Source organism: Giraffa tippelskirchi, chromosome 13, assembly GCF_054371585.1.
Source record: "Giraffa tippelskirchi isolate mGirTip1 chromosome 13, T2T-mGirTip1v1.2.pri, whole genome shotgun sequence".
NCBI classification, from domain to species: Eukaryota; Metazoa; Chordata; class Mammalia; order Artiodactyla; family Giraffidae; genus Giraffa; species Giraffa tippelskirchi.
In genome coordinates this window covers 93,626,734-93,642,314 of record NC_137287.1, presented here as the reverse complement: position 1 = coordinate 93,642,314, position 15,581 = coordinate 93,626,734, and the positions used below count along the sequence as shown (strand labels likewise).

Below are 15,581 nucleotides of genomic sequence, written 5' to 3'. Positions count from 1 at the left end.
GAAATGTCTCCATCCTCTCCCCTGAACCTCTGCCAGCATCCTCTCCCAGTTACTGCTACTTCACTAACTCCAACTTGTAAGATGCAGGGAAGCTCAACCTCTCTTCACTACAGGCACCACCCTAATCTAAACCACTGCCCTCATTTCAGCGGTTATCCCTTCCAGTCTGCCAGCCTGGGTAGTCTGAGGGTCTCACCCCACACTCCCCGACTAGAGGCAGTGGGGGTGGTAGTGGCTGTAATAATGGTCCAGGTGTGAAAAGAAGGTGGCCAGCCTAAGATGGGAGCAGTGTATGGTCAGGTAGAAAGATGTGCTTTAGTGGGTTTAGAGATGTGCAGACTGGAAGTGGGGGAAGGAGGTTCTGTGAGGGTACTTAGGCTTGCTGGGGGGGCTTGATCTTGGGCTGCCTGAATTTTGATGCCAAATACGCAGCTGGATATTTAGGTTGGAGACAATAGACCTGAGAATGATGTGCATGTAGGTGGGAATTTAGTGAATCCCAAGGTAGAGTGAGAATAACAAGAGACGGGCAGAGAAGGACAGGGCTGGGAAGAACATTGAAGAGGGGACTAGCGCAGGGGGCCTGTTGCCCAGGAGACTGGAGGGGAGAGGAGCCCTCCAGGCACCCGCCCTAGGAGGAGGTTTCAGAGTTGGCAGATTTGGTTGCAGGTCATGGATGGCCGTGAGGGGAGCAGTTTCCCTGAAGCTGTGGAACCAAAGCTGAGCTGTGCAGAGGTACTAGTGAGTAAGGGTTGGTGAGTAGAAATAGTAACTGCCACAGGATGGCTTTGGACTGAGATTTTGTTTCTCCTCCAATAGAACAGTTGGTGTTTCCAGGCCTGGGATATAGCTAGAGGAGTGAGGTGTGGGCTGGTTCTACCACTGCAACCCTCCTGAGTACTGGTGTCCACATTTGGGAGACTGTCTTCCCCTCATATCTCTGGTGCTGAGGCCAGGCTGGCAGGGAGCCACTGGCCTCTCCGCCTTCTCCCTTGCTGTGGCCTGATGCTCTACTACTCATCCCTGACTGGCACCCCACACCACAGGAGTCACCTTTTGCTGGTGATCAGTTCCATTTGTTCAGCACTTACCTTGACTTTTCAGCTTTTGCCACATGGGCTTAAATGGGATGTGGGTGACCAAGGGTATGTATGTGCTCAGCACAAAGGATTTTTAAAATCTGCTTTTTATTTACATTTAAGTCAATTACATGCATGTTTTAATTTTTAAACAAGTAATTAGCAAAATGCATTAAAATTTTAAAATAGCAATTAAATATACAAAAATATATAGCTTATAAAAATGCGAATGTTTAAAAATATTCTGCAGAATTCATAGTGTACAAACATGTCTATGAAACCTGAGGCTCAGCGTTTCATAAACTTTTTTTTTTGAAGGAGTTATACAAGACTAATATCCCCTCTTTCTGGCAAAGATCTGTCAAGAGACCAAGAGAGGACAGTTCAGGAACACTTTCTTGGAAGACTGAGCTATCATCAGGAAAGAAACACTAGCCCCATCTTATTCTTCTGCTCTAGGCCTGAGAGGGAAGGATGAATGGAGGGATGCTGTGCATCTGGCCTGAGATGCAGATTTTCCAGGCTTGTACTAACCAGCTCAGGGAACTGCGAGGGGCTTTGTCGAAGTATAGCCAAGGCCCTTGACACTGGTAGGTATGTGTCTCTGGAGCAGGGAGCCCCTGACTGTATAGCCACAGAAGTGAGTTCTGGGTTGGTAAGCCACATGTGCTGATGCTTGGTCTAAAAGTGGAATAAAACACTGCATCTTGCAACAACAATTCAGGCTCTGAAGCTGAATTGGAACAATAACAGATTTACTGAATAAGCCCCTCTATTTTCCTCCTCATGTTCCAATCAAATGGAAGCACATTCTGTGGCACACGGGAACCTTCATTAATCTTATATACTAAAGGAACGTCACCCAGCATTTTCCACTTATCAGCTGCAGATTTCATCAGAATTTAGACACATTCATCTCCTTCGCTCAAATTCTTAAATACCAATAGTGAAAGAGGTTCATGGATAGGATGGTTTCACACATAGTTCCTTTCCAAATTTCTGGTCACAGGCTTAAGTTACGCTTTTAATCCAGGGAATCCCTGGGTTGCTGCTGTGGGTGGCAGGATACTGGGGAGTGGGTAAAGAATGAGAGGCACAGGTCCCTGCCCCTCCCCCCAAGGGCTGCCTGGAGGAAGTAGCTTTAACTTTGATCTCGAGACTGCAGAGGGAAGAATGAACTTCATGGACATTCAGCCATGAGGCAGCTGACCACCTATTTGCTTAGCAACATTTGAGACATCTGCCCCACAAAACGAATTGCTCAGCCTTCTGCTTCTCCAACTTCTGCCTCAGAAACATGGGTTTGTCTAAGAAACCATGACAGTTGTAGCCAGATGTCTGCTGGGCTGTCGGTCCTCACTGGAAACTGGATCAGGGGCTGGGGTGGGCCTGCAGCCTGTCCTGCTGCTCTGGAGTGTCCTGCCACAGACTCAGACATAGGCTGGGGACTTCCCTGGTGGTCCAGTTGCTAAGACTTTGCTCTCCAGTGCAGGGGGCCCGGGTTCAATCAATCCCTGATTGGAGAACTAGATCCCACATCCCACATTGGGGAAGGAAAAAAAAAAATGGTTGTGCTCTCCTGTTATTTGGGCATCTGTGGTTAGGGTCAGGGAGGGACTGTAGTTTGATTTGTGTAGAAAATGAAGATTTCATCATGCTGCAATCAGTGGAAAATATGCCTTATTCAAAAGGAATGAGATTACAAAAACACCCCCAATTCTGGGCTCACCTTTTACAGATATTCTGACTTCTGGAATGGGTCTTCCCACATGACTAGGAATGGTCCTTGAATAGTACTTGTCTGGTATTACATAAGTAGAAAAAGAAAAAAATTATACAGTTGATTCTTGAACAGATGGATTTGAACTGAGGTCTACTTACATATGGATTTTTTTCAATAAATACATTCTACACGGTCCAAGGTTGGTTGAATCCACAGATGCAGAACCACAGATACGGATAGCTGACTGTCAAGTTACATGCAGGCCATACAGGGTGTCAGCACCCCTAACCTGTGGTGTTCAAGAGTCAGCTGTGTATATGCATACACACACACATATACATACATACATGTACATGTGTGTGTACTTGGCTTGTATATGTATGAACGAACTGGAAGCTTCACAAGGAAACGATAGTGTGTACTCAAGGGGTGGGAAACTTGGCTTACTGGAGTTCGGGAATGCAAGGAAGACTTAACTTTATGAACCACGTGAAGGGATTACCTATTCAAAGAATTTAGGAGGAATATTCAGCACTGAGCAAACCCACACTGAGCACCGTGGGCAAAGGTAAATGGAAGTGACTGAGGCAGATAGGAGGGGAAAGGGAAGGGGGCCAGGTGAACTGGGGCTCGGCGGAGAGCCTCTAAATCTCAGGAGGCGCTCAGCTGTGGTGGTTTCTACCAGGACAACAGGGGAGTCCCATGTGGCCAGCATGATGATGTCACCTAGTAGCACCAGCTCCTATGACCCCCCAGGCCTGCCTGCTGGGCTCCAGACATGGTAGTCAATCCCCATAAGGGCTGGTGGGGACACCCTTAGTACACATTCCTGGGTGAGCAGCTAAGGAAACAGGCTTTGAGAGGCTAACTTGTAGAAAGGCACATGGATAGTGAGTGGCAAGGGGGTGACTGAAAAACCTGAGCTGCTTTTCTGGCCAGAGCTCTGGGGATGTCTCTGTGTGCATTTCATAATTCCCAGAAAACCTCTCAGAAACAGTATAGTTGTTCAAAGTAACTTAGAGTGGAATCAGGCCATGAAGATGATAGGCTTTGAAACAGGGACCTGCAAAGGATCTTTGTCAATAACAGGACATTTACCAATGGTGGGAGGTCCTCAGTATCCCTCAGCCCACAACTCCCCATGGGCCACCTGCTCCTATCACCATTACTTTCTTGGCCTGACCAAATCTCTGTACCTACTCAGCCAGGAATGAGGTCAGGCTGGTTTTGTTTCCTGTTCCTGAAGCCAGCTGAATTCAGCTGTACCCCTAGTAACAACTAGATAATGATTGACCTACCCATGGAGTCGAGTTGAGGCTAAGTTCTGCTACTCTAGCCCATGGTACACAAGCCACACCCAACCCTGAGCTGCTTAAGACATGTTAAGACCAAGTTAAAAAATCACGTCACCTGCCAGCGGCCCAAAAGCGGACAAGAGCCCTCACACAGATTAACAAAAGGTGAATAACTCATGGCGATAGATCTGGACAGGGCGGCCTCACTTTCTCACTGTGAGGTGTGAGCCTGATCAAAGAGTATTAAGGAATCTTGAACTTAATAGTGGAGATTTGACCTTGTCCCTCACACAAAACTGATTTTAATCAGAATTAAAGGAAGTTGTAAATTAAACCCTGGCCACTCTCAGTTACAGCAGTGCAGCCCAGTTAAGTCCTGGAGGAGGACCTAGATGTGGGGAGCAAACATTTCTGTTGTGTTAAGAGGCATAAGAACTCATGGGTGACCCTGGCCGTGTTCCAGTAGGACACTAAGCCAGGAAAGGGAAGATGACTAGTAGCAGAGTGAACAGTCTTAACCACTTCAGTGTCAAGCCCCACCTTTGTGGAAGAGCTGAGTTTTTAAAAGCCCTGCACGTTCACAAATGCTGAGGTTACTACAAATACAGGGACTTCGTGAGTCTGTCTCCTTGGTACTGATACACTGAAATCCTACAAAAGCTGTGAGATGAAAATAATTTGCAAGCACAACACAAGAATTCCTCCTCCGAAGGGAAAAATTCTTTTTCCTATTGGAACTCCATAACGAAGATGTGACATTTGTCCCAAGGCTGTTACATGAAAATGGTGAGTGTTGGCTATTAATGAGGCAAGTCCAGAAGCAAGCCTACCTCTGACATTGGTCACTGAAAACATTTCACTGTAAACTGAGTGCTTTCCAGCATTCAACTCTATTGTGCTATACAAATAGTGAATGCAGAAACAGGGTGAAAGTAGGAGTGTACACACAGTTCTTTTCATGGGTGCCAGACAGGCTAATAAGGCTTTCATATAAAAATATTCCACACTTCCCTTGCCCTGTTTAAAGAAGCAGTCCAGTTGGCATAGCACAAATAGGTCACATAGGGTACAGCCAATTCTGACCAATGGATCTGTAATTAATTTTCCAAACTGGATTCTGGCCAGCACTTTTCTAGGCTAATGGGAATTTTCCTCCTCATCTGATCCCAGCCATCTGAGACAAGGATAGGTTCCCTCTCCCATCTAAGACAGTAGAGGCTGGATTCCAAAAATATTCCTGGAGACATTCCATGAACAGAGTAGCAAAGTTTCCTCCACCCTCTCCATGTCATACACGCTGAGAAATGAGAAACTGCCCCTACTCAACCTGGGGTGGAGCAGAGGCAACGCTGTTGATGAAGAGTCCACCCTTACGATGGAAGGAGGTGGAGAGCAGGGCTGTGGAAAAGAACTTTCTGTCCTCATGTTGCTTCACAAAGTGAACTTACAAAGTAGTCTTGAGTCCTGCTGGACTCTGAGTCATTTCTAGAAAAGTAGGACAGAAAGAACCAAAGAGCAGCATGCGTTTTTCTCCTATAAAGACACTCTCAGTTATCGTTAAGTCTGAATACTGAGGCACACACCAGTGACGAACAGCCCTGCAGGAGCTTCCTGAAACGATTTACAATTGCGAGTGCATCCCTGGCTTCAGAATTACATAGGGATCTTATTTGGGATGCTTTAAATAGTTAAAATGTCAACGATAGGCATTTTCTCTTGAGAAATAGAGACAGGGAAGGGAAGGGAGGGAAGAGAACAGAGGGCAGGACAGAGAGAGGCAAGGCCTCAGCTCAGCAAGGCCAGGAGGACTGGCCTTTATCAGAGAGATGCTCCTTTTCGGAGCCATGTGAAGGGCTCACAGCAGCTTCCTACTGGGGCAGTGGGCCAAGACTAGCAGCTACACTGGAGCCACATTGTATATGTGGGAATGTGGGCAGCACTCTGGGGCCCTCAGGTCATACAGGGACAGCATGGGCTCAGAGACCCACCCCCTGCTGGGGCTCCTGATGGTGGCTTGGCTGTGCCTCACTGGTGAGTAGGAGGGGAAATAGGAAATGGCTTTTGACCAGACCTTTCCAAGCACATCTACTGTTTTTAGCTCAGATGATTTGATAAGCAAATGTGAACTTGAGGAAGCATCAGTGGTGACAGGTACTGCTGCTTTGCTGTAACCAAAGCCCCTGGGTTTCCAAGATGGCCTTATCAAAGGAACATAATGTGAATAGCCTTGTTGGCACTGCCTCCGGCATTGCAACCGGTTGTGCTTGGCTGAGGTAACCGCTGTTTTCACTTGGCTTAGAGGCTGCTGGGAGGGTTTGCTGCTGCAAAGGTGTGCAAGGTGTACAGAGAAGCTCATGGGTCCCCAGGGTGTGTGTGTGGGGGGAGGGTAGGGGCTTTAAAGACCTGCCTTCAGTTCCCTTCTGTAACACTTGAGTTTATCTTCCCTTCTGGTTGATAAAGATTCACCTTGGTGTGGAGATGAGTGTCTGCGAGACAGAATGTAATGGAGTTAGCAAGAGATCCTCATGAGGTTTCTTGAACCAAATCACGGGCTCATCCATTCCTCTTGGCACGGGGTAGTGTCAGAGTACTTTGGTTGTCACAAGACCCAGAAGTCTGGGTTCCCAGCCTAGCTGGCCCGAGAGTTCTTCATGAGACAAAGGAAGCAGCAGCTGGTGCCCTAGGTAGAGCAGCCAACACAGAGACCACTTGTGTTCCTCCCAGCTCTGCTCCTCCCAGCTCCTGCAACAGTTTGATCCTTGTGGTGAGCTATACAATGTTCTCTGCCCCGGGGAGGGGTCCCTGTAGGGGTCCACGGTCCTGCTTACTGTGCAACTGGGCCAGCTGCAGAACTGGCATGTTGCACAGTGGACATACTTTGCGAACTTCCAGCCATTTAATAAGGCACCTGCAGAATGAGACACCACAAGAGGCAAGATGTCAGTTCCGTGTTTTTGGCACCACTTGCCCACACACCTCACATGCTGAACATTTTGGAATCCCAGATCTGGGAAGTGGAGTGAACAGCCAGGTCCCGAAGAGTTCTACCACTGGGTGGAGAATTCATTTCATTCTCTGGAGGAACCAGAGACTCCAATTTTCCAAGAAGCTACAGTCAGCATATATCCTCAGTCGTCCATGACTTCTTAAAGAATGAAGTATACTGAGGAGGGTGGTGGGAAGGAGGAGGAATAAAGTTTTCTAATACACATACAAAACAAAATTGTAAGAGAGGGAGGAATATTAAACATGTCTGTAGGAAGGGGGAAGAGATGGTCCTACACTACTACTTATATTGATTTATTTATTTTGATTTAAAATAATTATGGTTTTGATGAAAATAAACTTTTAGGAAAGGAAATTCTTATTGAAAAGTTCCAGTAAAATAGCTTTTTATAGCCTGGGTCTCCAAGGAGGTATGGGCTTGTCTGACTCTGCCTCAAGTCCTGTCTTGGTAGTCACGTTTCCATTACCCTGATCCCTCCTAATGTCTGTCTGTCTGTCTCTTTCTCTCTCACACACATACACACACATAAATACAAATGCCACTCAGTAGGGTGCTTTCAGCTTTCTACATTGTAAACCAGTCATGAAGTCATCAAGCTTGTCTGGCACTGCCCCAAGCCCATGGGTGAGTTGGTCAATGTACCTCAAACTCAGGTCCTCTTAAAATAATTCTACGCCAATACTCACTTTCTGTGGAAGGCATGCTTACATGGACAAATCCCCAACTCATCTCGAGGCTTGAAGTCTTCTAGACACACTGCACAGAGCTGAAAGACAGATTTGCAGATGAAGCAAAGTATTTGCAAAGTCATTCCCCAGGCCAATGTAAAGTGCAGGCCCCTGAGACCCAGCCATTTGAAGGGACTTCCAGTATCCCCCAAGTCTTTGAGTGAAAGAAACAGGATCAAATGGGCAAGGTCTTCTGAAGAAGAGTCTCCTCCTCTTCCTGCACATATCTCAAAATTTGAGGGCAGATGGGAGAAGACAGAAAGCAAGAGGCAGGTTCCTTTACTTCAGTCCATCAGAAGAGTCTGACTTAGGTTTCTTCTTATCAGATAGACTGAACATAACTTAATTTTTTGTGCTGTGCCAAGGAGTTGACTTTCTGTAGGAAATGCTCTGCCTACTCAGCAGTAGAACCCCTGAAAGCACTGCTCGGATCCTGAGGCAGGGGCTGGGGCTCTCCTTTTTCTGATCTTCATAATATGGAATCTGTAAACCATAGCACAGCCTTCAGTAATATGCTTCTTGTAGTTCCTGGGGTACCTTACTCTGACACTGTCCTGTCAGTGTCTGTCTTTGTCATGTAAAAAGTGATTCAGGAGTCACTGAATTTAAACTTAGGAAAATGTGCAGATGGGGCCAGGATTGCTCTGATACGCGCCTAGCCTCAACTGCTTGGAAAGGCCTTATTCAAACCCAGATGCTGGGTTCCAACCACTACTTCTTGAGCACTTACCAGGGCCAAGGGACACCAAGTATTGTCCCATTTACTCAATTTACAGATGGGGAAACAGCAACTCAGAGCAGTAACCATGTTGCCTGGAGGCAATGCAGTTGGTGAGTGGCCAGGCCTGGCTGAGGACCCAGGTCTGTAAACACTTTCATCTGCCCAAAGCTTGAACTCCTCCCTGCTTACTTCCCTGTCCGTCTCCAGGGATCCTGGTTAAACCATCACCATTTCTTGTCCAGACTGCTGACCAGCCTCCCTGTCACCCATTTCTTAACCTATAATATGTAGTCCGATATTCTTAGGTTTTGTGACAGGACGTGTGGCTCTTTGTGCCCTGTGGCCAGTGCTATGAATGTTGGTCTTCCATCACCCTTCTCCACAGAACTCTCATGGCCTTGTGTAAATAGCAGACAAGATCTTCACAGGAGGAGGAGAATGTATAAGTGTCTTATCAGATTTGGATTACTGCTGAGACAGCATGAGAGGAGGGAGGAAAGCAGGACAGATGGCTGGCCTCGGCTTGGACACCCAAGATGTGTGACTTCTGCCATCACGATGCCTCTCAAGCTCTGTTCCTTCATCTGTAGGGTAAGGATATTATGTGCACCTCCCTCCCTCCACCTGAGACTGTCATCAGCTCAGATTGGGGGCAGGCCTGAGGAGGTAGAAAGGCATTCTACGATAACAGTTTTTATTCATGTTTAAATTTAGTGATGGGAACACTATTTTCAAGCCCATTTTTGTTTTCTGGAGGAAGGTTAAGAACTAGCTGTGGATAAAGATGAGAAACTAGCAGTTTTGGTCTTGGGATGATCTTTTGGGCTTCAGCTTCCCATCTGTAAAGGGGGAATGATGTTCCCACCTCCTACACTGTGTGAACAGGTCCTCTGGCCTTAACACTCAGCTTCCTTCCTGGCATAACCTTCTGAAAAACAAAAACAGAAACACTGTGAGGACTGCTGGCTTTGCCCCTTAGAGATTCAGTGCTGATCCTACCAAAGGGCAAGATGTTGGATGAGTCATTCATTTTTATTTGGTTATTTTCCCAGAATCCAAAATTAGATTTGTAGCCTTTTCAAATGGAGTTACTATTAATGGCTATTATGTTCTTTTAAAAAAATTCTAAAACCATAGTCACCTGAAAAAAAGAACAAGATAAACTCTGACATGTTAAGTGCTAAAGGTGAGCAAAAGCCAAGGGCAATCATGATGAGAAGAGCTTAGATCTGACTACTTAGCAGTTCCCTCAAGGGTCAAACTAATTTTACAAATTTACAGATTGTACTTTGCAAATGAGCTTTATTCTTCAGTATTTCAACGAGACTGTTTTTCTCACTCTTTCTTTTAAAATGGAGATATAATTCATACACCATAATATTCACCCTGTAAAGCATACCATTCAGTGCATGCTAAGTCACTTCAGTTGTGTCTGACTCTTTGCAACCCCATGGACTGTAGCCCATAAGGCTTCTCTGTCCATGGGCTTCTCCAGGCAAGATACTGGAGTGGGTTGCCAATTCCTTCTTAAGGGATCTTCCTGCCACAGGGATCGAACCTGGGTCTCCTGCATTGCAGGCAGATTCTTTACTGTCTGTGCCACCAGGGAAGCAATTCAGTAGTTTTTTTTGTTTTGTTTTGTTTTTTAATATATTCACAGAGTTGTGCAACCATCACCACTATCTAATTTCTAAGTCAGCAAATTTGGAAAACTCAGCAGTGGCCACAGGACCGGAAAAGGTCAGTTTTCATTCCAATCCCAAAGATGGGCAATGACAAAGAATGTTCAAATTACTGTACAATTGTGCTCATTTCACATGCTAGCTGGTGGCTCAGATGGTAAAGAATCTTCCTGCATTGCAGGAGACCTGGGTCGGGAAGATCCCCTGGAGAAGGAAATAGCTACCCACTCCAGTATTCTTACCGACAACTCCATGGACAGAGGAGCCTGGAACTACAGTTCCTGGACTCACAAAGAGTCGGAGACAAGTGAGTGACTAACAAACTCATACATGCTAGCAATGTTATGCTCAAAATCCTTCAAGCTAGGCTTCAGCAGTACATGAACTAAAAACTTCCAAATGTATAAGCTGGGTTTAGAAAAGGCAGAGGAACCACAGATCAAATTACCAACCTTTGCTGGATCACAGAGAAAGCAAGGGAATTCCAGAAAAACATCTACTCCTGCTTCATTGACTATCTAAAGCCTTTGACTGTGCAGATCTCAACGAACTGTGGAAATTTCTTAAAGAAATGGGAATACCAGACCCCCATACCTGTTTCCTGAGAAACCTGTATGCAGGTCGAGAAGCAACAGTTAGAACTGGACATGGAACAACAGACTGGTTCAAAATTGGGAAAAGAGTGCATCAAGGCTGTATATTGTCACCTTGCTTATTTAACTTATATGCAGAGTACATCATGTGAAATGCTGGGTTGGATGACACATAAGCTGGAGTCAAGATTACCGGGAGAAATATCAACAACTTCAGATACACAGATAATGATGCCACTCCAAAGGCAGAAAGCGAAGAAGAACTAAAGAGCCTCTTGATGAGAGTGAAAGAGAAGAGTGGAAAAGCTGGCTTAAAACTCAACATGCAAAAAATAAGATCATGTCATCCGGTCCCATCACTTCATGGCAAATAGATGGGAAAAAGTGTAAACAGTGAGAGACTTTATTTTTTGGGGCTCCAAAGTCACTGCAGATGGTGACTGCAGCTATAAAGTTAAAAGATGGTTGCTCCTTGGAAGGAAAGCTACGACAAACCTAGACAGCATATTAAAAAGCAGAGACATCACTTTGCTGACAAAGGTCTGTCTAGTCAAAGCTATGGTCTTTCCAGTAGTCACGTAGGGATGTGAGAGTTGGACCATAGAGAAGGTTGAGCACCAAAGAATTGATGCTTTCAAATTGTGGTGCTGGAGAAGACTCTTGAGATTCCCTCGGACTGCAAGGAGATCAAACCAGTCAATCCTCAAGGAAATCAACCCTGAATATTCATCAGAAGGACTGAAGCTGAAACTCCAATACTTTGGCCACCTGATGTGAACAGCCAACTCATTACAGAAGACCCTGATGCTGGGAAAGATTGAGAGCATGAGGAGAAGGGGGCCACAGAGAATGAGATGGTTGGATAGTCACCAACTTAATGGACATGAGTTTGAGCAAACTCCAGGAGATAGTGAAGGACAGGGAAGCCTGGTGTGCTGCATGCAGATCATGGGGTCGCAAAGAGTTGAACATTACTTAGCAACTGAACGACAACAAATAAGCAGTCACTATCCATTCTGCCTTTTCCCCTGGTAACCACTAATCAATTTCCTGGCTTAATGTATTTGTCTATTCTGGTCATTTCAAAATGGACTGGAATCACAAAATGGGATCATATGTGTGGTCTGTTGTGTCTGTCTCCTTTCACTTAGAATGATACCTTCATGGCTCATCCATATTGCAGCATGAATCAACACCTCATTTTAATAGCAAAATGGTATTCTGTTATGTTGAATATACCACCTCTGTTTATCCAGTCATCTGTTGATGGCAACTTGGGTTGTTTCTACCTTTTGGCTATTGTGAATAATGTTGCTCTAAACATTAGTGTACAAGCATCTGTTAGAGTTTTCAATTCTCTTGGAGTTTTCAGTTAGGAGTAGTATTGCTGGGTCATACGGTAACTCTGTGTTTAAATTTTTGAGGAACTACTAAACTGTTTTCCAAAGTGGCCAGACCATTTCACATTCCAATCAGCAGTGTATGAGGGCCCCAATCTGTCTATATCTTCAGGTTATTATGTCTTGTTGATTATATACAGTCTAGATGGTATGAAGAGATACCTTATATTTGAACTGGACTGCCCTAATGACTAACAATGTGTTTATTGACCATTCGTACACCTTCTTTAGAGAAATGTCTTTTCAAATTCATTGCCAATTTTTTAGTTGGGTAATTTTTCTTTTTATTTTTGAGTTGTATGAGTTTTTTTATATATTCTAGACACAAATCCTTTATCAGATAGCCAACTGACTTTGACAAGGGTGCAAAAGCATTTCTATGGCAGAAGGATGGCCTTTCAGCAAATGGTGTTGGAGCAACTGGACATCCAGAGGCACCATAAGTACGATAGGATCTCAAAAGCAACCAAAAAAAAATTGGTAAACTGGACTTCATCAAATTTAAAAACTTTTGTTCTACTAAAGATCTTGTTAGGATAAAAATACTGGGATAAAGTGTTTGCAAATATTTTTTATTTTTAATTAATGAGTGAATGAACGGCTGTTCTGGGTTTTTTGTTGCTGCACATAGGCTTTTCCTAGTTATGGCAAGTGGGCAGCTACTCTTTGCTGGGATGCATAGGCTTCTCATTGTGCTGGCTTCTTATGTAGCGAAGCACAGGCTCTAGGTGTGTGGGCTTCAGTAGTTGCAGCACACAGGCCCTAGAAAGCACAGGCTCCTGTAGTTGTGGTGCATGGGCTTAGCTGCCCTGCAGCATGTGGAATCGTCCTGGAACCAGGGATTGAACCCACATCCTCTGCACTGGCAGGTGGATTCCTTTTTTTTTAAATATTAAAAAAATTTTTAAATCGGAGGATAATTGCTTTACAGTGTTGTGCTGGTTTGTGCCGTTCATCAACATGAATCAGCCACGGGTATACATATGTCCCCTCCCTCTTGAACCTCAATAGCAGGTAGATTCTTAACCACTGAACCACCAGGAAAGTCCCAGATCTTTTTATTTTGTAGGCTTTTTATGATTGAGTTGTAAAAGTTATTTACATATGCTGAATACCAAACTTATCAGATAAAAGACTTGCAAATATTTTCTTCTTGTGATTTGTCTCTTTACTTTCTTGATAATGTTTTTTGAAGCACGAAAGTTTTAAGTTCTGATGAAGTTCAATTTATCTAGGTTTTTCTTTGGCTCCTTGTGCTTTAGGTGTTGTATCTAGGAAACCATTGTCTAATCCAAAGCCATGAAGATATATATTTATGTTTACTTCTAAGAGTTTGGTTATTTTAGTTGTTACATTTAGGTCTTTGATTCATTTTTGAGTTATTTTGTGTATGGTGTGAAGCAGGGATCCAATTTCATTCTTTTTTTTTTTTATTTTGCAAAAACTTTTATAGTTAAAACACCCAATATGACTTCTAAGTTATTATTTTAAAAACTTTTATTTGACTATAATAAGAATAATATAATTAAATCAATATAATCCAGTCAACATCCTTTGACTTATTTTCATTTCCAAGGAAAGAAAAATACTCTGCACACGAGTAAATATTAACAAGTTGAGCACAAAGTTATATATGATGACCAATTTCATTCTTTTGTGTGTGGTTATCTAGTTATCCCAGGACCATTTGTTCTCCCCACTTTTTCTTTTTCAAATTATGGGAGTAAGGCAAGGAGACTTGGAAAATACAAACTTACATATATTTCTACTATATATTATAATTACTTTTTAAGTAGATAAATTAATATTTTAATTGGAGTTTCAATATCACTCAAAAATTAATAGAATGAAAAGACAGAAAAGTAGGATATAGTAGACCTGAAAAGCCTTATGAACAAATTCAACATGATTAAGATTTATACAGCAGCAGGATACAAATTCTATTCCAGTTCCCATAGACTATAAGCTAGGAGACACTGGAACATATCCAGAGACATATAACAAGGTGCAAAAGTTTCATGGTCAAAATGTATTGAAATCATACAGTCTGTTCTCTTATCACTGTAGAATTATGTTAGAAATCAAAAGATACTTGAAAATAACCCACATATTTTCAAGTGCAATGTGACATTTACCAAGAGAGACCTTTGACTTAGCCATTGAAAGCTTCAATAAAGTTAAAAGACTAAAAAAAAAACAGAGGGCAACTGCAGAGAAGAAAACATTTAAATGAGAAATTAGTATCAAAATGAGAAATTAATATTAAAAATACTTTAAACAAAATCCCATGTTATTTGGAAATCAAATGTCTACTTTTAAATATGGGTATATCTAAGAAGCCATAACAAGGAAAATTAGAAAAATATTTGTAGTGGACTAAAAATGAAAAGAGAATTTATTAGAATTTGTTGCATGAAGCTGAAGCTGCTCAATGCAACTAAATACAATGTGGAATTTTAAATAAGGTATAAAAGCAGATAATGGACAATAGCATAAAATTTGGTGAAATCTGAACAAAATCTGTAGTTAATAATACTGTATCACATGTTAATTTGTGTTTTTTTTTTTTACAACATAGTATTTTTTTATATTCTCAGAATTGGATTAGAAGTTTCAAGCCTCATTCACATTAAAAAAAAAAAATCACTAAGATAATAAGCTTTCTAGACTTTTAGCAGTAATACTGCTACTGCTAAGTTGCTCAGTCGTGTCCGACCCTGTGTGACCCCACAGACAGCAGCCCACCAGGCTCCCCCGTCCCTGGGAGTCTCCAGGCAAGAACACTGGAGTGGGTTGCCGTTTCCTTCTCCAGTGCATGAAAGTGAAAAGTGAAAGTGAAGTCGCTCAGTTGTGTCCGACTCTTTGCGACTCCATGGACTGTAGCCCACCAGGCTCCTCCGTCCATGGGATTTTTCAGGCAACAGTACTGGAGTGGGGTGCCATTATCAAAGTTTTGAGTGAATATAAATTAGAAATCTAGCATTCTACTCAGTCAAACAAGTGAAACCAAAATGTCATAAAATTTTTAGCTAGGCAAAAATAGGATCCTAAGTTTCTTAAAATGTATATATTACATATACTATATATATATATGTATACAAAAGCTTTTTACTATACTAGATACTGAGAAAGAACAGAGAATGAGAAATTAGAACACATAAACTAAATGAGACGGCAATACTGAATATGAAATAGAAAAATGAAACAAACTAGATAAAAGTAAAAGATCATCATATAATCCAGTTGTTTTTAAAGACAGCTGTTCATTGGAGTCACATCCAGAGCTTTGGAGAAAAAACAATACCTGGGTATTGTATTTTTCAAAAAATTCCAAGATAATTTTAATGTGCATC

General features: G+C 43.0%; 1 protein-coding gene across 3 annotated transcripts in view; it reads right to left on the bottom strand.

Annotated features, from left to right (window-relative positions):
* Window positions 1–1,170: 1,170 nt before the first annotated feature.
* Window positions 1,171–15,581, bottom strand: part of RNF24 (ring finger protein 24) — a 109,496-nt gene continuing 95,085 nt past the window's right edge. For 2 of the 3 annotated variants that reach the window (XM_081558861.1, XM_081558862.1), the window contains 2 exons: window positions 7,791–7,870; window positions 1,171–7,005 (listed from right to left, as the gene is read on the bottom strand). In XM_081558861.1, coding sequence (XP_081414987.1) covers window positions 6,867–7,005; window positions 7,791–7,870 — 219 coding nt within the window. In that variant the 3' untranslated portion in view covers window positions 1,171–6,866. The remainder of the gene's footprint in view (window positions 7,006–7,790; window positions 7,871–15,581) is intronic. The other variant, XR_014073680.1, reaches the window with a different exon arrangement.